The sequence below is a fragment of the Salvelinus namaycush genome, chromosome 16 (assembly GCF_016432855.1).
Source record: "Salvelinus namaycush isolate Seneca chromosome 16, SaNama_1.0, whole genome shotgun sequence".
NCBI lineage: Eukaryota > Metazoa > Chordata > Actinopteri > Salmoniformes > Salmonidae > Salvelinus > Salvelinus namaycush.
This window is the reverse complement of record NC_052322.1, coordinates 14130563-14153049: the sequence shown is the minus strand read 5'-3', so window position 1 is coordinate 14153049 and position 22487 is coordinate 14130563. Positions and strand designations below refer to the sequence as shown.

General features: G+C 44.5%; 3 protein-coding genes across 3 annotated transcripts; 1 reads left to right on the top strand and 2 right to left on the bottom strand.

The window, feature by feature from the left end:
• Positions 1-1543: 1543 nt before the first annotated feature.
• Positions 1544-6261, bottom strand: arf3a (ADP-ribosylation factor 3a). The gene is made up of 5 exons (XM_039010021.1): positions 6235-6261; positions 4807-5080; positions 4478-4588; positions 3227-3351; positions 1544-3052 (listed from the first exon to the last, which is right to left on the bottom strand). Exons 2-5 carry the CDS (start codon positions 4952-4954, stop codon positions 2891-2893), a joined length of 546 nt encoding a protein of 181 aa, XP_038865949.1. The 5' UTR covers positions 4955-5080; positions 6235-6261; the 3' UTR covers positions 1544-2890.
• Positions 6262-11332: 5071 nt separating this feature from the next.
• wnt10b (wingless-type MMTV integration site family, member 10b) lies at positions 11333-14315 on the bottom strand. Its single transcript, XM_039010020.1, has 5 exons — positions 14242-14315; positions 13191-13347; positions 12923-13028; positions 12199-12659; positions 11333-11884 (listed from the first exon to the last, which is right to left on the bottom strand). The coding sequence occupies exons 1-5, from the start codon at positions 14313-14315 to the stop codon at positions 11333-11335; spliced, it is 1350 nt and encodes a 449-aa protein (XP_038865948.1).
• Positions 14316-18813: 4498 nt separating this feature from the next.
• Positions 18814-22260, top strand: wnt1 (wingless-type MMTV integration site family, member 1). The gene is made up of 4 exons (XM_039010019.1): positions 18814-18914; positions 20596-20849; positions 21095-21360; positions 21769-22260. The coding sequence occupies exons 1-4, from the start codon at positions 18814-18816 to the stop codon at positions 22258-22260; spliced, it is 1113 nt and encodes a 370-aa protein (XP_038865947.1).
• The last annotated feature ends 227 nt before the right edge of the window (positions 22261-22487 follow it).

The following is a 22487-nucleotide window of genomic DNA, read 5'->3' as shown; positions in this document are numbered from 1 at the left end:
TTGGAACCGGTAGGTTCGCTAGACCTCATTCATGGTTTCCTCGTGCGTAAAGGTGGTGAAATTGTTAGGAAATTAAGTCAAGGTCAGAATAGGGCGTATCTGTAGACACACCTCCACCACACCTCCATTTATTCCATCTCCGCCCCAAACGAGTAGCGGGTGAAAAGCAAAGGGAATTACGTTTCATTTACGGTGCTCAACTCGGGTTGTAATCGGGTCCTTAGGCAGTACCTAATTTATGTGCATACATCCCCTAGCCGTTTTGTGATTCCATGTCATACTCTTTATATGCAGCAGGGGGAGACAGAGGCCAGGGCTCTGAGTTGTCTGCCACAGAAGTTCATTAGCTGAACACTGAGCAAATGTTGCACGTTTAGCGTGTAATAGGCCTTCACATTTAGCCTTTAATGTAAAAACATACACAAAATCCATCCCCATCTCTAACTATTATAATGGTGTTGCATAAGAACACAATATTCATTTACTATTACTTTCTAGTTTTTCTGACCTTTCAACTCCTAGTGTCAACTTAAATCGGAAGCAAATAAAAGCAAGGGAAAGAACAGCCTCCCTATACAGTGAATACAGTATTTAGGTGTCTACATGTGTCAGCCAGTCCTGAATCTGTGATCTGAAGTTCCATCAACAGTCTACAGACTATTGTTATAGACAGACTACTGTGAGTGGGATGGCTCCATGACAGAGTACGATGATGGCTCCATGATTGACCCAGTTCTGGTGGATTTGGCTGCTGTCGCCAGACCTCCTCAGATTCTTCACCAGAGTATCATCATCATCCCTAGTGGCCCTAGCCTGTCTGACTGTCTGTCCGGGGCCAGGCCGTGTGTGGGGGCAGGTTGATATTCCAGTCCCCAGTCCTCTGCATGGCCTTTGCATCCCGCCTGGTAGCCAGTCCCTTCAACAGATTGATGAATTGATTGTGGGGCTGCTGCCAGTGTGTCTGTGCCCTGGGCGAGGGGTGTCCCGGTTACGGAAGAGAATCCCAGATATGGCACCCACCCTGGGGCCGCTATTGTGGCAGGCCTGCAGGGGGCCCCGGGGGCCCAGGGAGCAGCTCTATCTGACCCACATACTGCTGTCACACCCCTGGAGACACAGGGCTGGGGATGGAGGGGCAGATTGGGCCTGGGGCTAGGGTGGGGACCAGTGCTAGAGCTGGGGTGGAGTGGGATGGAAGCTGGAGGGCTGGAGACACAGGGCTGTTGCGGGGATAGCGCAAGGGCTGGGGATTGTGCCAATATGGACCTCTGAATCGCTGAACTAAATTGCGGGCCAAGCTGTGAAAATATTTCACACACATCCCAAAACTCAAGAAGAGTCCTAACAATCTGAAGACATGGAATCTAATGAAAGAATGTAGGTATTTTTTATTGACTTACCAGTGCAGTTAACAGGTATCACTGGACACATCCTCATCAATACATATGTACTCTTAAGGACACATCCTCATCAATACCTATGTACTCTTAACTAGGATTTAATCGTCAAACTTTTTTTTGTCTGGTAACATCAATAAATAAACCCTGTTTCAATTATTTTGAATACACATTATTAACTGGAATGTTGAGTAATTACATTGTTACAGTAATATAACATGACTTTTTTTATATCTTGCACAGACTCAACTGAGTTAAAGGAGGGAAAAATCAAGACATGAATTGATACATTTTGCCACAACTGTGGTCCCACTTGATGTTAAACTTTACACACAAAACCATCATCAGAATAAAGGGTTTTCAACACTAGCGATAATAAGGCCACAAAAACAACTGCTGCACCAAACTAAACTCAATGTGGGAAATGTAATACACAAGCTGTAATGTTAAAGCTGGAATCCTTTGAGTCCATTTGGGATATTACAACAACAAAGAAGTTACTGCAAACAATGAACACTGCCCCCCCCCCCCCCCCCCCCCCCCCCCAGCATTGCACACACGATAGAACAGAAGACAATGTACTGCACTTTTTTTTTTTTTTACCAAGTTGTTCACCTCTGTTTGGGTTCTCCTCACCTACATTTAGTCAACAAAACCAAAACAATAACAAAGGCGCTGGGGGGGTGAACAGTGGCGCTGTATCCCCTAATGCGGATTCCATCTTTATATCGATATACATCAGTCCATACACAAATCCTGATAACTACAATTGAACATATCAACCACGATGAATCCTTCAGGTATATTTCAGGTATATTTTTTCAGGTATATGTTTGTACTTGTTAAGTAAAATGTGTAATATACAGTTGACATAGAAAAAGCATGCTCTTGCATATTGGATGTGTTTTACACAAACCTATGTCACTGTCCATTAATATCTACCATTACTGCATTGCTCCAACCAGCAGTAGCAATTTTAGTGTAAAAGGAGAATACTGTCAGAAGACTGGCTAAATAGATAACATTAGACAGATACAATTCCAAACTTCATTTCCGAGAGATCTTTTACTGTATGGCCATGCATAATACTGTGCTCCAAAACCAAATAACATTGCTAGTATCCATTCTGATGTATAAGTGAAATTACATAAATTAATAAATAAATAATGTATTAATTAATTAATTAATAAATAGTCTTTCTAAAAACGGGATGCTTATTAATATGTGGTTAATAATTATGTATGAAATGTCATGTATTGACATTGATGGCACATGTCTGAAAGGTGATAACTGTTTTTAATAATTGACATCAGGTTGAAAATGTCCTCAAGGAATGGTACAGTTTAAGCCTCCTTCCTACAGTACATACCAATCACATTTCACTTCCACCATGTCAGGATTTTTCACTTAATGGATCAACTACAACCAACTACCACTTCCTGTTTCAAGAGCTGACACTAAGGTTTCTCTTCACTCTCCTCTGAATGGTCCACTCACTTCTTGTTCTTCAGCTGATTGGCCAGCCAGTCGAGGCCCTCGTATAGACCGTCTCCACTGGTGGCGCAGGTGGCCTGTATGTACCAGTTGCGGTGACGTAGGGAGTGGAGCCCCAGCTTGTCTGTGATCTCTGCTGCGTTCATGGCATTGGGCAGGTCCTACACAGGACGTGAGGTAAGGTCGGAAGGACAGGAGTGGAGAAAAGCACATGAGAGAGAGAGATTATAGGCGTAAGGAAATCCCGGGTAGACAGAATGATAGTTAGCAATGAAAAGCACATGAGGCAGCAGAGAAAAATACGAATTGAGTGAGGCTATAGCAATTGTCCATACCTGTTTATTAGCGAAGATGAGAAGCACGGCGTCTCGTAGCTCGTCCTCAGCCAGCATCCTCATCAGCTCCTCCCGAGCCTCGTTCACCCGCTCACGGTCGTTACTATCCACCACAAAGATCAAACCTGGAACCACAACAAACTTTGTTACTGTGTCTGCCAGAAAGAGCAGCCCTGTAACCATGACAAACCTTGATAGATACCCTCAACCCGAACACTGTTCACCACAAAGATCAAACCTGGAACCACAACAGGACTCATTCGTCAGGAAGCACGACATGCTTGTCATTAAACTATACAAACCCACTGATGACACTGTTTTTTTCTGTCTCTAGGCATGCCCCTCTTTCAGAATGAAGAGGCTCATCTTCCAACTGGAGCATGGTATAGAAAAACATAACAATCCTAACACAAAACTAGTAAAATTCTTTAAATGTGAAGGACACGTCCTTGATGCGGTATGCAAATGTCTATATCTAGAGTGTGTGAGTCAGCCCAATAGCTTCAGGTGTCAGGGGTGACATCATGGTGCCAGATGTATCATAGGCCTGTAGGGGCAGTCTTTGTCCCAGCAAGGCCCTATAGCCCTCAAATTCAAATCTGGACCTTGAAGACAGCTCCACAGACATGTTTATCATTCTTCCAATCAGGGACTAAAGTAGACCTGGGACACCTGGTGTGTGTGTAAGAGAACATACCGTAAGCTCACTCCACAGCTAGTTTGACATATCGCCAATGGAGCCATCCAATTGGTACATTTTGTATAGCTCATATGGTTGGAACGTTGTCAATGAGGACGGTCACGTGTGTTGAGAAGCAGAGGATCACAGGTTCGAGCCCGGTACGGGGCAGTCGGTCAGCGGAGGAAGCTCAGCTGTTGGCAGCACACTGACCCCCGTTACATTTGCAATTAATTATCAGGTAGAACAGAAAACCAGCAGTACTCCGGACCTCGTAGGGTAAGATTTGCATACCCCTTTCCCTATAGTGTCACCAACCAGGGTTCTGACACAGGGCTCCTGCATGTCACAAGACTGAGTTAGCACACTGAGCTAAAGCCTAGGCATTAGCAGCCTGGGGAGCTAATGTACGTTTTTCAGGGCTCAGGCAAGGTTACTCATCACGAGCGTGGTTCATTGTACCGCCTCCATTACACAGTCACAGACCAGTTAAGAGCCAGAGCCCTCCTGCTCAGCTTACACAAGAGTGTTAGCCCGCTGAGCTAAAGCTTGTTAGCTCCCACTATACTTACCCTGTGTGTTCTGGAAGTAGTGTCTCCACAGAGGCCTGATCTTGTCCTGGCCACCCACGTCCCACACCGTGAAACTGATGTTCTTATACTCAACCGTCTCCACGTTAAACCCTGAGCAGGGGAAAAGGAAATGAGTGTTATGAATGTCTTTTGAACAGCCGTCGATGTTATAAACCGCTCATAAAGAGCCGTCTGTGTGTTATAAATGCCTTATAAACAGTTGTAGGTGTGTGATGATTAAGGATGAGTCAAAATGATGTGGCGTTTCATTTTGTTCTAATCCTTTATAGCCAATGTCCTTCGTGGTTAGACTGTGAGACTTTCCATACCGATAGTGGGGATGGTGGTGACTATCTCTCCCAGCTTCAGTTTGTATAGGATGGTGGTCTTCCCTGCAGCGTCCAGCCCCACCATCAGGATCCTCATCTCCTTCTTCCCTAACAGGCTCTTCAGCAGGTTGCCAAAGATGTTCCCCATGGTGACTGGCTGGCTGGTTGACCGGCTGGCGGCTGGCTGGCTGGATGGATGGTCGGACCTCAACTCACTGCTACAGAGCTGATGGGCAGCTGGATGTCAGGGCCCAGAGTTTTCCTGACCTTGTAACTTAACCAAGAAAAACTGGTCCAGAGTAACATACCATTAACAGAGAATTATTCCTAGGGCCCAGAGTTTTCCTGACTACCTGACCTGACCAAGGCAAAAGTCTGGAGGCCCGGTCAAATCACAAGTTCAGGAACAACTCTGAGGCCCAGGAATAGGCAAATTCCCCCATAGCCTAAATGGCAAGCCAGCGGCTAAACAGGCAGTGCGCTAGTAGATTCACAGAGTCAGAACCACAGAGACATGCAGGACACTCAGTAGCACTTCAACCACTACTCAGGCCATTAACACCTCGTAACAGCTCCAAACCACTTCAGAGGCAAACCAATAAAGTCTCCTTCACACCTCCACAGGCGGGCTGAGGAAGCTGACCTGACTCAAGGCCTGTAGGCTGGAAGACCGCACACTGGTGAGAGGAGCTGCTGTGGTGTAGGCCTCCTACCTACCGCAATCCTTTGTTGAGATGGGTTTATGTAGTTTATAGCAGTTCTAATCTATACATTGAAATATGTTCCGTAATCTACATAAATATGTATGTGCCACGGTAGCAGCAATATGCCCTCTCTACCTGCTATAACAGCCCTAAAGCAAGGATCATCAATTCGTTCTGACATGTGCATTATAACAACTGTCTTCTGTTCTGAGTAAAAAAATATTGAAATACCTTAAAAATACGTGGATGAACGCGTTCATGACGTGATTTCTTTCAATCACTGCATCGCAGTGACCACATATGCTACTATGAAGCACATCCGTCGTTGTGCAAGAGCACTCGCAATGATGGTATAGCAACCTCAGTGCGCCTGTGTGTGTGGATTGGAACACTGTGTATCTCTGCAGCACATTTGGCACCACGACATGCCGGTTCAATTAAATAGTATTCGTAAATATAATATGTTGACACGCTGTAAATATCACAAATACCATGGCAACTCTTATTTCCATCCATAGGCAAATTATGATTTTCACCTTATCTCCTCCAGTCACGACTACAAGCGATGCTTAGGTGGCCTGTATGAACGCCGTTAATTCACTAGAATCCCTACAAACACCTAGTCCTTTTATTTCTGTAACGACATGACACGATGCCGCATTCTTGTATCTCTACAGTTTTACGTTATCCATCATTTTCTAATGTCCATCTCATCCGCACTTACCTCTTTTAGACGTACCAGCTGGATTCGGGCAGTGCAGTTTGTCTCTCGCGAGAAGTCGCAAAGAAAGACAGGTTGCTCCTTAAGTCTCGCGATGATGAGCTCACCAAGTACACCTCTCCATCACTTCATGGGCCGATCACGCGCCCCGGTCACTGCCAATACGTCTGAGTGATACCATTTTCAGTTCGAGGCGCCTGGGAGTCCATTCTGTTTTGATTGGAAATTATCTATTTGTTTTTTTTATTGGGTGTTTGTAATTCATTGATTGCTCTTTATATAGCCTTCTGAGTTGAAACTTAAATAACATCAACCCTGGTTAGGGTTTGAGTTCACACAGATTTTGTGTGGTTTGTTTGCATGTCCTGTGATAAATACCCTACATAGATTACAAGTAGCTCTGTTACTGTACAATAACGCAATTAATGCCTGTCAAAGTTTTTTGTGTGTTTAGAGATTCGAAACAAAATAGCCAACAGTTTTTTAAATATATATATTATAAAAGACTAGAGAGTAAATCATGTTGACTAGGGGCAAGCATAGCCTATATGAATTATTCAACCTAGAAACGCCTTAATAAATAAATAAGTGGGGAACTGTTAAAACGATGCCAAAGCATACTTCTTGGCAGAGTTAGTGTGGCAGAGACAATGAGCTGAGAAGAAGCAGCATTTAGGCTACACTGAATCACTCTCATTTTGATTTTGTTAAATTGTGTTGAATCATCATGGATCAAACAATGCTAAAACACATTAGTCATGATTTTCTATTTATTACATGTATACCAGACCAAACACATCAAAAAGCAATGCCATAGCAAGCCTTAAATGACTTTGTCATAGACAAACCTTCTTTGAAGCGCGAACTGCTCCACGTGGGTTATATGGTTTGTACAGGCCTGCATGTGAGGCTGTATGTGCTCAGATTCAAATATGAGTTCAAAGACCCAGTACTCAAACCATCATAGATAAGTCACCGGTCTGTCAAAATGATTGATTTGACATCCTAATCCTTAGCTTTGAGTAGACATACAGTAAAGGCCTACAATATACACGAATTGAGTGAGTTATTTCCATGTTGATAAACCAGTGTGTCTCTCTGTACAGTACGTCTGTCTGCTAGTGTCTCTATACATGTTAGGTGTGTTTGTTCAGCGGTTAAAGCAACAACAAAAAATGAGTGAAGCAGATGTTAGCAGCTGCACACCAGACTACGGGGAGGAGTGGATGTAGGGGGAGTGTGCAGTTGTGTGTGTTTGTGTGTGTTGGGAGCGCAGAGGGGGTTATAGGGGGGTTACTGTACAACGGGTAGGGACCGACTAGGGGTGGTGGTGGGGGGGGTGGGGGGGGGGGGGACTGGGGAGGTTGGAGTTATAATTTAAAGGAGCCTACTATTCCTCTGAAGTGTTTGCCAGAGTGCACCCCAGCAAACACAATCACAAGTCAGGTTGGTTGTGCTTGCAGAACTAATGAGGGCTTGCATGTTGAGGGCAGAGGAGCAGAGAGCTTTGATGTTCTGGGTAGCAGGCTCCTTGTGTTTTCTCCCTCTGCCTGACTCTCTCACTGCATGTCCCACATCAAAAACGAAAGGGGAGTCAGTAGAGAAGCAGATGTTTTGAGCCATGTATTTATACAGAATATGCTTTATAAATCCTCTCTCTCGCTCTCTCCCTCTCTTGCAGAGTTTGCCTTCATGTTTGTATGTATGCATCTATCTAGGCTTTCTTTCAATCTAGCTAAACATATTGAATCATCTTCTGTTAAACATACAGTGTAATCATCCTGTCAGTCAATGTTGAGGACTTTTATCTTTCCTAACTTCCCCGCTTCGCTCTCCCTTTAATTCAGCTGGGTCTGGTTGTCATTACTATAGGGGCAGGCAATGTGTTGCCGTGCATGTGTCAGTGTCTGCAGACTGCAGCCATGGTGGGAGACTGGGAAAGAAAGGGGGCGGGAGTAGGCGAGCGCACCGGTGGAAAAAGTACCCAATTGTCATACTTGAGTAAAAGCAATGATACCTTAATAGAAAATTACTCAAGTAACAGTGAAAGTCACCCAGTAAAATACTACTTGAGTAAAAGTCTAAAAGTATTTGGTTTTAAATATAGTTAAGTATCACAAGTAAATGTAATTGCTCAAATATACTTAAGTATCAAAAGTAAAAGTATAAATAATAAAAAAATCCTTATATTAAGGCACCATTTTCTTATTTTTTAAATGTATGTATAGCCAGGGGCACACTCCAACACTCAGACATCATTTACAAATGAAGCAGGTGTGTTAGTGAGTCCGTCAGATCAGAGGCACTCTTGAAAAGTGCTTGAATTGAACCATTTTGAAAATATAATGAGTACTTTTGGGTGCCAGGGAAAATGTATGGAGTAAAAAGTACATTATTTTCCTTAGGAATGTAGTGAAGTAAAAGTTGTCAAAAATATAAATAGTAAAGTACATATAAAGTACAGATAACCCCAAAAAAACACTTAAGTAGTACTTTTACTTCACACCATTGGGCAAGCGAGAGGGCGATAGAGGAGAGAGGGAAACAGAGAGCGGGCATAGAGAAGAAAGGGAGACAGGGAGACAGAGAGAGGAGAGAAGGAGAGAGGAGAATAAGAAGGAGTGGGAGAGAGAGTGAGTGAGACAGAGACTGAGAGACTGACACAGACAGAGGGAGAAAAAGAGACGACAAAGCGATCCAGGGCTGTCCAACCTCTGTCTCACACATGGGGAGAAACGGTGACAGGAAATTCCCCTTCGCAACAGCAGCAGCAGCTCCAGGGTGAAATGATATAGGAATGAAGAAATGCAAACCAGAGATCAAGTTATCCCTTATCATTCCAATCCCATAGCAGTCCCTCTTAGTGTCCCCCTCTCTCCTATTCTCTCACTAAATACCAGGGCGAGCGCGCTTGATCCAGATATTGGGACAGTCGGTCACTTTTAGTCTACCAAAAGGGTGTTTCAATCAGTGGATTCATGTTCACACGAACAAAGTAATATTGACCATTGAAGGCCTAAGACAAGCTGGACCGCTCAAAGATCAAGCTGGATCCCATCATGTTTGTGTATCCCCCATATGTGTGGATCTAAGAATGTTCTTATCTTTAATCTTGCCAGGCTCTGGACGGTATGTGGGATGACTGTGTAAATCACACAAGAGCCCTGTCTCTCTGTTTGTCTGTCTCTGACTTAGACAGACAGGGACACCGTGTCTTCAGTAGCAGCTCCACATTGTGCAGTGAGTCTCCCTTGGCTGTGAACCCTGGACAGATGATCCCAGGCTCACACACACACACACAACACAGAGAGACTGGTATAATCGCCCCACTCTCTCCTCAATACTCTCTCCACTAGTAATAAAAGTAATTCGTTCAGGAAACAATATCCTGCTGCCATAAAAACCACCTCTCTCTGCATGAAGGAAGCGGCCATAAAATGAGTCTCACCACCTCTCTGCTGTGTGGAGTGTAGAGTAGACCTATAGACTTGTGCCCTATACTTCCAACCCTACACTTGTACACTCTTCCCCACACATTTACACTCTTCCCCACAGCATTGGAACGTTTCAGGCATGCAAACACCTAACCTCTCCATTGTGAGAGAAATGAGAGAACTCCGGCCGGCAAAAAAAAAAGCATAGGCATATTTGTGACATAATAATTATATTGATGCACAAAACAAAAAAAACAGCAATAATACAGTTTGTGGTAATGACTGTTACAATTCTAAGGCATTACCTAAATGACCTGCAGTTCAGTTTGGAGAGGGATTAACAGCATTCCATCAAATCAATGGTAAATTGCTTCAAATAAGATTCAAACACGGATTTTCTTCCCCAGTCGATTCACGAAAATCAATGGGCAGAACAAACTGTCCCCACTAGATTCCTAGTCACTCTAGTTCTGATTCCATTGGTAATGGAAACACGTTGAGGAACCATCATGCCTGGTTCTCTTTAGTTCTGTTTCGTTAGTTCATCCTGGTTCTTGTAATGGAGGACCGGCAATTAAAGAATTCAAACCCTGTAGTCTTGAGGCGTAGGTGCAAAATATCCAATGAGTATAATCGTCCTCTGGAGGTCCTTACCACACTCCATATCAGAACTCATGGCATGTCTGTTTTCCAGCGTCTCACTGTTGTGTTCAGGCTTTGTTGAGTATAACAGCTCCAGCTCAACTTCACCATCCTGAGCAGAGCAACATTCAGTCATTGGGCCTCATATGTTCCTCTCATAAAATGGTCCCACACAGCATATGCCAAGCAAGGAAGGCAAAATAAGTTCACACACAAACATTAATATACATTTTTTCCATGTAAACAAAAAACGGTACACTGTGATACTAGCCTGGGCATTACTTAGTTGAAATAATAATGTGTTTCTGTTGTCTGAGGTGTTCTTTGTTCCCGAGTAGAGAGCAGGGGAGAACAGAACAGAACACCAGATGGGGTCCAGGACATTCAGATTTCCATGGCTGAAAGGGCTGCATCTAAACAGGCAGAGGAAAGACAGACAAATGACATGAGTCACCTCGTCTCCAACCTCTGACTTGGCATTTTGACAGGCAACAAAGGGAAAATAGATCCCAGATGACGGAAAAAGAAAAAGGAGAGAGAAGTGGGGGATAAACAGATTCTGTGGGAGATTTTAGCCGACGCAAATAGAAAAACAAACACCGAGTCTGAAATGAAAGGTTTGGTTGGGTGGATGTGTGTATATTGGACTGAGTTAAAAGGTGGATTTTCATTTTGCCATCCTGTGTCCTGGATATGTCCAGGAGAAACCTGGAGAAGGACTGTTAAGAAGGGCATGAAAGAGTGTGGCCTCGCCTGTGGGAACGCTAACCAAGTAACCTGCTGACTAGAAACAGTGGCTCTCTTGTGGATGCCCATGCGTCCCAATGCATGAAGAGGATTACCAGTAAGTAACTAAGTGTCAGGCCTTAGTAGATGAAGTGGATCGTCTACCCATGTACCAAATGAAAGGTTTGGTTGTGTGGGTTTGCGCGTAGTACACTGGAGAGTCAATGGGTGGATCCTAGTGCCACGCTGCGTCCTATTGGATGGGTCCTTACAGGAGCCTTGGCAGGTCATATACCTATCTACTTGCAGACGTTGACCCACTCTGTGACGCTGCACTCCTCACAGAGCACGTAGCAGCACCAGTGGAAGCGGCAGTGGCACCTCTCACTACGTGTCTGCTTCAGGATGTTGTGTCCCCTTCCGCAGCACAGCGACCCGCAGCTGTCCATGCTGTGGCTGGTCTTGTTGCAAATACGGCCCTGAGTACCCAGAGAGTCCAGGGATGGCTCCTGATCACAGAAGTCTGGCGACTTCTCAAAGTAGACCAGCTCACGTGACACACCGCTCCTCCGCCGACCCCCATTGTTTGGGCTCCCCGCGCCCCCAGACCCAGTACCCCCTTCGGCCCCGTTCCTGACCCCATTCGAGGCACCATTCCCGGCTGCGACCCGGGGGTTGAACACCCCGTTGTTCTTGTTCTGGGAGTTAATGAAGATGGCGGAGAGGAACTTGTCCCTGAGCAGAGACCCCAGCAGTCTGAACTCTGGGGACACATACCAGCAGGTCTTGAACTGGCAGCTGCCTGACGTGCCGTGGCATGTACACTTCCTCTTCATGTTGTCAGTCACTAGCTGTGCAGGGGGAAACAATCATGTCACTATCCATACAAGTCTAGAGTGGCTTTGATTACAATGTAGTAGGGTAACAATTATAAATGTATTTAAAATGGTTCATACATGTAGCTTATAGATAGTTTATAAATCTGTTATAAATATTTAATTTATAATTTTTAAGCTAATTGGTTCAATTTAATATCCAATTCCAGGAACGTTAGAAAACTTGATGAATTTCATTGGGAAACCTTCAACAAATGAGAGCCCGACCCTTATCTGCAGTTATCATCTCGATACAAAATATACAAGACACTGTCTGAGTCTCTGCTCACCTGTCGGCCAACCCTGTTGTTGTGGATCCTCATGCGGGCGTGGATATCCCGTGGGGAGCCCCGGGAGTCCAACCAATCCCTGGAGAATCTCTCCCCGAAGCGGGCGTCATGGCTACAGCCCCCCCACTCCCAGGTCTCCTGCAGGGGGCTGAGGTCCTCTGGTAGGGGCTTGAGGAGGGAGGAGGGGTGGGTAGAACCAGAACGCAGGCTGGCTGGCACATCTCTGATCTCCTGGGGGTGTGCCCCTCCTCCCCCACCCACTCCCATGCCCACTCTGGCTCCTCCCCTCTGGAGGGTCTGCAGCTGCAGCTGGGTGAGTTTGAGGCGAATCTTATCTTCGTCCAGGCGACGCTTGGCCTCGCAGCCACAGCCCCGGAGCTTGCCTAGGCTACAGGCGGAAGCCACGGAGTGGGCCACACCCGCTGCCAGCAGGGACAGAGAGAAGGCACTCTCCCTGAAGCCTGGGGGACAAGGACAGACAGACACATCATAGTCAAGATGTCGTCATACTGGGTGTAATCTAAATATCACAGGAAAACTTAATTAACCTGTCATTATTCTTATTCTATAAGCATAACAATACATTTGTCTACTATCCCTACCTGGAGCCTAAAGATTCTCCTGACCAGGGTTTGGGGTCTGGAGTTTTTCCTGATCAAATCACCAACAACTCCTGGCCCTATTCCCAACCCTTTTTCGCTGCACTTCTCTGTGTGTCTCTCACCTCTGTTGAGGATGGCACTCTGATGGGGCAGCTTGCTGTGGCTCTCCAGAGCAGAACAGTTCCACCGCTGGTCTCTGAGCTGGTGCTGGCACTCGTGGATGGCCACCTGCATCATAGAAGGAAATGCAACACTAGAGTGGAAATTGGTATCCTGGTAGCATGACTAAAATTATGGCCATCTTGGTCATCTTTCATTTAGACCCTGATGAAATATGGTTAAATGTTGTTTTTTAAAAAAGCTGTGAATTGTATACTATATCTCTATGACCTGGATGCCCTGCAGAGCAGAGGCCGTCACGTCGGGGCTTTGCACACACAGACGAATCTGACGCTTGCTCAGGCCCGCCAGCCGCAGACATACAGAGTTAGGGGTCAGAACCGGATCTCCTGCCACCTTCAGACCCAGGATGTCATTACACAGCACACTGAGGAGGGGATACATATGTTGAGGAGGGAGGGAGAGATACAGAGGAGTTGGCCAAGGGTTCATCAATCAAGTCCTAGAGCAATATCTATCTGTGAAGGAGGCCCTGAAGTGCCCGGTCTGACCCTTCATCTAAGAGTGAAAGCGTCATGTAATGAAATGAAGATTCAGAGATTCAGAGTATTTGCTGAGACATATAACGCATAGGACTTAAGATATAGCTTAAGTTCAGGGAAAAGTTGTAAAGACATAGAATGTTGATTACATCTCTAGGCTTACCATCGTATCTACGGTATTTACATACCTTTGCTATTTGTTTGAGTTGAACAAATTACAGTAGGCCTAAAGAGCAGTCGTGCAAAATCTTCTGGAGTAGAAACATGGATGGCATTGTTGCTCAACCAACCATCTGTGCCAGTTGACAGCTGGAGTAGCCTAATAATAATGTCCTTAATCATGCAGTCTTCCAACTGTTGGTTCTGATTAGCTTGTGTGTGTGTGTGTGTGTGTGTGTGTGTGTGTGTGTGTGTGTGTGTGTGTGTGTGTGTGTGTGTGTGTGTGTGTGTGTGTGTGTGTGTGTGTGTGTGCGTGTGTGCGCGCGCGCGTAATTACAGGTCAGAGGCAAGAAAACATTTGAAATCGTGATGACAGAGGTAGTAGCAGCAGCAGCAAAAGTCAGTTAGTGAGACAGAGCTGAACGGAAACATCAACGCATTGTAATATATGCACCAAGTTATTTCACTAAAATACAACACTTGGATAAGACTCATGGAGTAGCCAGACAGAATCTTCTTCCGATTGAAATTTTCGCTTTGATTGTTTGTTTTTCTCAGGAATGCTCATCGGACATCAGTAGCCTACTCTCTCTTCTTCTCATCACTCTCCGGCTACTTACGTGATTGCAGGTGACATAAGTGTCGCTGCCAAAATCAGGACTTGGTCCCAACGGAATTGATGTGATATATCCATGTTGGTAAGCGTCTTTCTTGACGTGACATTAAAACACTGGTGTGGCAATCGATACAACAAAGAAAAGAAGATGAGTGGAGTAGATTATCGATGTGCCTCCAACAGAACGGGGAGTGAAAAAAGGGAGCAGAATAGTTTGGGGCGAACGTGAAGGGGAGGGGGAGAGAAAATAAGGGAGTGGAGATGCCGCTGCAGGCGGTTGTTTTCAAAGTATTGACCTTATGAAAAAAATAATCAACAGTTGACTAACAGTTATGTGAATTTTACCGATAGTCAATCAGTGTTATAACACAGTATCCAAAGATATTACGCGCAGGTACCATTTTCCTTACCATCATCACCCTCGGCATCATCTCTTATATGAACACAGGTCGACTGTGAGAGGGATTTCTGATTGCACTGAACAGATCATGGAAAACGCATTCACATGTAACGTCACTGATAGGGATGTTTCCTGTTTTGTTGGATACTATTGAAAGAAAACGAACATGCATTCAGGTGAAACCCAAGTGAAAAAACATTCTATATGTCCAGGATATAAATGACTATAGAGTGCTGGGGGGAGGGGGTTGGTTGGTTGCTGCTGCTGCTGGTTCCAATGTAGGCCTACGACAGGGAGCTTGGGGCAGCAGCAGGCAGGCGCACGGCTCCCTCTTGGCTCTCCAACAATACTTGGGTACACAGTCATCTGTTCCCCGTCTTCCTCCCACCTCAATCAGCGCGTCTGTTCTTTATTATTGTGTTTGAAACAACTTCTTCACTCCGTAACAATCTGCTTCTTTTCAGAGGAAATAAAACGTTCCACACAGAAGGGAATAATGAGGATGTTTTATTGCATTTTCAATAAGTAGCCCAAAGTTTGAATGAACTATTTATTTCTTAAAGTTTGAAGAAGTTTTCATCCGTTTTCAATTTCTTTGATAAACTGTTGTCACAGTGCATACAGTTTCATAGAAAAAAGTATTGCACAATAGCCTACCACAATTGTTTTCTCTCTGCCCTTTTAAGATTGGCATCTTGCCGTTTACAAGTATGTGCCAGACACGGGTATTCTTCCCATGCATCCTTTGGAGACTGTAGCTTCCCAAAAATGACAAACGCACCAGATACTACTGAGGACTTGATAGAGTTCTCACCCAGCAGGTTTCGAATGGTTGATATGACGAGACCGTGCAAGGATATCCCGACCACAGGTTAAAATGAACAAAGACAGGCCTACACTTTTAGGAAAATTAAGCGTTCGAAAGGGTTGTTCGGCTGTCCCCATAGATAGGAGAACCCTTTTTGGTTCCAGGTAGAAACCTTTTTGGTTCCATGTCAAACCCTCTGTAGAAATGGTTCAACATCGAACCCAAAAGTGTTCTACATGGTTCTCCTATGGGGACAGCCGAATAACCCCTTTAGGTTCTAGATAGCACGTTTTTTTCTGAGTGTGTATTCTATCATGCGCAAAATTAGTTATTTTGCATGTGCCTATAGTAGAAATAGTAATTTTATCAACAGGTGCGTTCAGATAAAGTATCAATTCCCGTTAATCCCTGTTCTCCTTCAAAGAACAAGGAATTATAACATGGAAACGCGTGATGTAGTTTCATAAAATTGAGTTAAAATCCCCCTTAAACGCCGCCGGTTCGCATAGTGACACCAATTCATCATTTAATCTCCTATTCCCTAAGCTCCGGCAATGAAAAGTGCATTAGCATTCTAGCTTGGCGTGTATATCTAAGTGGCTTAAAAAGTGATTTGAAGTTGATTTGTATATAAAAGGCGTCCCTTTATCCGGATTGGGGGCTCTAATCTTCTCGGTGTTGCATGAGTGCCCCAGGAAGCCCGTTTGAGCTGCAACTTTAAGAAGCGGGAGTATAATCGATGTAGGATAGCACTCATTAAAACCGCTGGACAAAAGGTCACTTCCTTCTGCTATCATGTCTTTAAACCATGAGATAGAGAGAAAGATCATTAATTATCAGATGCCATAATTCCATTACGGATGATGTACGCGTAGGCTGATCCTATACCTTAACAAAAAACTCCACTCCAATCATATTGAAAAACAAATATAGACTAAGGACATCAAGTAGACTGATTTCAAATAATTGTATGTCTGGGTTTATGTGGTGATGGGAGAAAAATTGATAGTTACATATCGGGATATGATTTTTGACCCTATTTCATACTTTTTTGACAATATCCCAATATTATTTTTGCGTTAGTTGGCTGTGCCTACACCTGCACCAAAATTCCAGTATTTTTCCTTTATAGTTTATGTTCTCCATCATCTTTTTAAATAGGGAGGCAATTTGTTTTCAGCACTTTTATTTCCATGACTGATGAAAACTTGTTTTTGTTTTCTCGTGGCTCTCTCTTATCCCTCTGCAGCAGACATATGGTGAGCAATATGTTTGGAACATTGAATCGCAATACATATACAATCGTGAGAATCGTGAGAATTACAATGCATATCATATTGCACCAAAGTATCGTGATAATATCGTATCTGAGTTCCTTGGTAATTCCCAGCCCTAGGTCTATGGGGGATATTTGCTCATATTCCACAGTCTGTGGATGATGAGTTGGAGACGGCGCACTGTGGCTGCTGCTCTGATCACCAGCCATGCGTTGAGGGAGGTCTGCACGCTAGATGTTTTGGGAATTAATTTACGTCTAATTCCCTCGCTTTTCTTTTTGGGTGACATTTATCAAACCTAAATAATTTCAAATATGATTCATCATCTCAAATGTGAATAATTCAAATGACGACAGCATCCTCTCTAAACTTAACCCTCTTCCCAATATGATGAATCATCATGATTCATCAACTTGGGTCTCATTCATTAATCATGTATCATGTATCATGTATGTGGTCCCGTGTGGCTCAGTTGGTAGAGCATGGCGCTTGCAACGCCAGGGTTGTGGGTTCAAATCCCACGGGGGGACCAGGGTTCAATTCCCACGGGGGGACCAGGATGAATATGTATGAACGTTCCAATTTGTAAGTCGCTCTGGATAAGAGCGTCTGCTAAATGACTTAAATGTAAATGTAATGTATCATGTAGGCCATTATTTTTGATGATTGTGTGTGCGTGTGTGTGTGCGTGTGCGTGCGTGCGTGCGTGCGCAAAGTTCGGCAAGAGTGAGACAGTCTCCCAAAATATGTTTTATATTTTAATTGGGCACAAAATGTAGGTCTCTAAGTTGGCATTATTTAATAACAAAAAAATAAGACTAATATATGGTTTAAGCTGATGGAATGAAGAGGCAGAGAAATGGTTCAAGCCACTAAAAACATCTTGAGAATGTATACGACAGAGTTTGATAAAGAAGGAGGAGACGCGGTTAAGGGAGTAATCCTACCAGCGGTAAAAGGGCCGTTTAGATGGCTCATATTCCGCTGTAACTGTACTGTACCGTGCCACCGACCAGCCTCTTGCATACAGAATAGCCGGAGAACACCACACTGTGCGCACTCACAGTCAGAGCAAATTTCCACACACAGACACACACATCTCAGTGTTTTGACTTGAGAGGGACCTCATTCAGGAAGACAAACTGGATGTGGACGACAGAGCATGAGTCAGCATTAAATTCCCTCATTTCCAATGAATCGATGGATTCTTTGATTATCGTGACATTCCGTTAGTAATATGTGCAATTTACACTGGTGGATTGCCCTGGCAATTTTTTTTTCCCTTTCTCATCTGTTCTGTCCGGTTTTGTTTTCTTTATTCATTGTGCCCTATGAAGAGAATTAACTTCCCTCCTTCCAATCCTATTGAAAAGGGGGGCAGAAAAAAAACAGAGGGAGATGAGAGCAGCAAATCCCTTTTTCATTCCTCTTGTAGTGCTCAATAAGAGAAGAATGTGTCGCCTATCACTCACGGAGGGGATCAAGTCTTCCGGACTGTCCCACGCGCTCAATGCGCTGCTGTGCAGAGCAGAGATAGACAGAGAGAGCACGTGAAGAGAACAGCAGCAGCAGCGTCCAGCAGCCTAGACTGAAAAGCCACTACATAGGAGGACTCATTTAGCAACCTGTTTCCTCTGTCTGACAGTCTCCTCACCAGATTCATTTCAGGCAATTGCTATAAAACAGGCTCCTCGTTGCTTTTTCACCTCTCAAGTCCCTCTCTTTGGAATGTGGTGTGGTGAGTAGGAATTTGATGCGTTAGGCTACCTGCTCTAATTTGATAACCTGCGTTGGAGAATGACAGGCTATCGGAGAGATGAATAACCCGGTAGCCTAACTTTTATAATGAGTGACTCCTGTAACACGAGAACGCAATCGAATTATTTATTGTAAAAATAACTGCCCTGTTTTCATGATCGTTTTATTTATGGGCCATGGGGTGAACACATGCGTATTCCATCTGCCAGATTTATTTGTGCCTAAAAATAGGATTGTTATCATAATTAGAACCAGGTATAAAAAGTGCCTGGAATTCAGATGTGGAACTTTGACATTTGCCTGCTCTCTCTTCACATTGTAATTGAAGACACAATGAGGATCCTCACACTGCTTCTGGGGGTGAAAGCCGCGTGCATCCTGCTGGTCTCCTCGCTCCCGGGCACGGGAGCAGTCAACAATAGCGGCCGGTGGTGGTGAGTAGTTGACTTTACGTGTGATGTAGTCATTCAATTAAATGCGCCTCCTGAGGACCTGCTCATTTCGACGGAGGGTGCAGCAAAGGAGCCAGTTAAGTGGTACATTGGTTTATTGCCTGAAATATGCTGTGCTCTTCTCCAACTGAATTAACACTTAAGCAAAATTGATGGACCTGTTATGCTCGAAATAATCATGTGTTATTGTTGGCACCCGATTCATCTTTCAGTTCGTTTCTGGTAGAAAATCAAGCAGCAACCACAAGCCATTAATATTTGAAGGTATTTGGATACCACTTCCCAATTAGAGCGAGCAACTAATTAAATAGATCTAGCCGGTTTTCAATCGAAATGAATAAGGCCCACTTTCTCCATTAAATGATTTGATGTAAAGGGAAGTGTTATGTTTCAATATGATAACGATTTCATTTATTTAGGGATCGGTTGCAGCCCATATTTATTCAAGTCAGCCTCTCTCCCCGTCTCTCTTTCTGTCTCCCTCTCTGTCTCTCCCCCTGGTCATTTTGACAGTGTGGCTTGAACGCGAGACAACATTTTTCTGTCCAATGTGGGATAAATAAAAAATGGATGTATTTCATGGCAAAGAGCAGTTCCATTCAATGTCGTATTCTCAACATTCCACTCTATATAGGATTCACTGTAGGATGCCAATGTCTGCATACATTTGTTAGAAACTATCAAACCAAAATGTGAAAATAGTTTTTCTTACACTAGCTTATGTGGACAAATATAAATTAATTAGGCTTATGTCCATTGAATAATATGCATTCTGTCAAATTAAATACATATAATCCCTACACTGCAAAGATAACAGTTGCATAAATAATATTTAAATTAATAATGAAAGTGATAACGCAGACCTCAATATAATTAATTAGCCTAGTGGTTAGAGCGTTGGGCAAGTAACCGTAAAGATTGCTAGATCGAATTCCCGAGCTGACAAGGTAAAAATCTGTCGTTCTGCCCCTGAACAAGGCAGTTCCTAGGCCATCATTGAAAATAAGAATTTGTTCTTAACTGACTTGCCTAGTTAAATAAAAAATAAATGTTACATTTTGGACAGCCTTGCAAAGTCACTGGGGTAAGCTATTTGTTTGATATGGGTCTGTCTGACATCTAAACCAATCCTTATCACTACAATATGCCAAGAAAATAAATAAGGAAAATACAAAACGAGAGAGAAGAAAATTGGATTGCAATATTTATCCGAAGAGGGGATCATAACGTTCCATAGACTGGACCGACCGCGCACTACCGTCTGGCACTGATTAGTCAATTAATAACGATGCGTCTTTCTGATTGCTAACGGTTTGCAGGAGACACCAATTAGGAACGTAACTGAAACCATAAATATAGTAGATGACAATGCAATATGGCAGTCATGTAGTCAATAATGGCAGCCATAATCAGTTTCAATTAAGTAGATTGTAGATATATTGAAGTTGCTTGTTATTTCTTCTGACTGATACTCAAATTCCAATTAAACTGTTTACATGATCCAATTCTTATATATTATCCAATTCTTATCAGAATCCTATATGAATAAATACATTTGAACCTAATTAATTGTTTTAAAGTCAATAGATATAATTAAAGAACCAATGTATGAGCTTCTCTCTAACTAACTGATTCCACCCTGTCTTCTCGTCCTCTTTGCTAGGGGGATTGTGAATGTGGCCTCCTCTGCCAACCTCCTCACCAACTCCAAGAATGTCCAGTTGGTCCTGGACCCTAGCTTGGCCCTGCTGAGCCGTCGCCAGCGCCGCCTCATCCGCCAGAACCCGGGGATCCTCCACGCTATCGCAGCCGGCCTGCATACTGCCATCCAGGAGTGCAAATGGCAGTTCAGGAACCGCCGCTGGAACTGCCCGACCACCCACAGCCCGGCAATATTTGGCAAAATCGTCAACCGCGGTGAGTTGTCTGTTGTCCTTCCTGGCCTCCTCACTAAGGCAACCGGTAGACATTTTTGGCGAAGAATGTCATGGAATCTTGGTTTCTCTCGTAGACCCTTTGGGAAGATAAAAGCCTATCTTTACATATCTTGAGATACTGACATTTAAATCATAATTCAGACCAGATTGCGCATAGTTGCATTACTATTGACTGCCAAAAAAGGTTGTATAGGCTAAAGAGAATTTCTGCTGTTGACGTGTCAGGTTGCCGAGAGACGGCATTTGTGTTTGCGATCACGAGTGCGGGGGTGACCCATGCGGTGGCTCGCTCCTGCTCTGAGGGGGCCATTGAGTCGTGCACCTGTGACTACCGTCGCCGGGGGCCTGGGGGCCCTGACTGGCACTGGGGCGGCTGCAGTGACAACGTGGACTTTGGCCGGATGTTCAGCCGGGAGTTTGTGGACTCCAGCGAAAGAGGAAGGGATCTCCGATACCTCAACAACCTACACAACAACGAGGCAGGGAGAATGGTGAGGGAGCCGTTGATTCATAGATAGAGTACATAATGAAACGCTATGTTCATTCCTTTTCAGGGATCCCCCTGTATCAACCCATTATTCTGAATTCCAGTCATGTTTTCCTTCACATTTCTTCTCTTCACATTCTTCCACATTTTCTTTGCTCTTCACCATTTTTCAAAATGTTCTTATCTGTTCACATCATCCATGTTTTATTTTCTCCATTGCTAATCCCCTGTGTCTTCTCTCTCCCCTGTGTCTTCTCTCTCTCCCCTGTGTCTTCTCTCTCCCCTGTCTTCTCTCTCTCCCCTGTGTCTTCTATCTCTCCCCTGTCTTCTCTCTCTCCCCTGTCTTCTCTCTCTCCCCTGTGTCTTCTCTCTCTCCCCTGTGTCTTCTCTCTCCCCTGTCTTCTCTCCCCAGACAGTGTCGTCAGAGATGCGGCAGGAGTGTAAATGCCATGGCATGTCAGGGTCATGCGTCGTGCGTACCTGCTGGATGCGTCTACCCAGCTTCCGCGCCGTGGGGGACTTCCTGAAGGACCGCTTCGACGGAGCCTCCCGGGTCGTCTACGCCAACAAGGGCTCCAACCGCGCCTCTCACCGCGCCGACCCACGCCATCTCGAACCCGAGAACCCCGCCCACAAACCCCCATCGTCCAGAGACCTGGTCTACTTCGAGAAGTCGCCCAACTTCTGCTCCTACAACGGCAAGACGGGTACCCACGGTACCTCTGAGAGGAACTGTAACAGCTCGTCTCCGGCGCTGGACGGGTGTGAGCTCCTGTGTTGCGGTAGAGGGTTCAAGACCCAGACTGAGAAGGTCACTGAGAGGTGTCACTGTACGTTCCACTGGTGCTGCCATGTCAGCTGCCTCAACTGCACCAGCACACAGACGTTACACCAGTGCCTCTGATCAGGGGTGAACCAGGGGGACAGGGATGGGGAGGTGAAGATGAGCTGGTTCTTTGGGCAGGTGGTGTGTAGATAGAGGAGTAGGGTCCTGTGGGTTGGCGAGGTAGATAAGGGAAGGTCTAACTCTATAAAGGGGCAATTGGAGGGTGAAAAAAAGTGAATACCGGGAGTACTAGATATGAATCAAAGTACTAGATATGAATCAAAGTACTAGATTTGAATCAAAGT

Coding starts and splice junctions, on each gene's coding strand:
- arf3a (XM_039010021.1), bottom strand. CDS start 4,954: ATGGGGAACATCTTTGGCAACCTGCTGAAGAGCCTGTTAGGGAAGAAG. Junction 4,589..4,806: donor CACCACCATCCCCACTATCG/GTATGGAAAGTC, acceptor TCCCCTGCTCAG/GGTTTAACGTGGAGACGGTT. Junction 3,053..3,226: donor TCATCTTCGCTAATAAACAG/GTATGGACAATT, acceptor CGTCCTGTGTAG/GACCTGCCCAATGCCATGAA.
- wnt1 (XM_039010019.1), top strand. CDS start 18,814: ATGAGGATCCTCACACTGCTTCTGGGGGTGAAAGCCGCGTGCATCCTG. Junction 18,915..20,595: donor AACAATAGCGGCCGGTGGTG/GTGAGTAGTTGA, acceptor CCTCTTTGCTAG/GGGGATTGTGAATGTGGCCT. Junction 21,361..21,768: donor ACAACGAGGCAGGGAGAATG/GTGAGGGAGCCG, acceptor TTCTCTCCCCAG/ACAGTGTCGTCAGAGATGCG.
- wnt10b (XM_039010020.1), bottom strand. CDS start 14,315: ATGGATATATCACATCAATTCCGTTGGGACCAAGTCCTGATTTTGGCA. Junction 13,029..13,190: donor CTGCTCTGCAGGGCATCCAG/GTCATAGAGATA, acceptor TCTATGATGCAG/GTGGCCATCCACGAGTGCCA. Junction 12,660..12,922: donor GAGTGCCATCCTCAACAGAG/GTGAGAGACACA, acceptor CTTGTCCCCCAG/GCTTCAGGGAGAGTGCCTTC.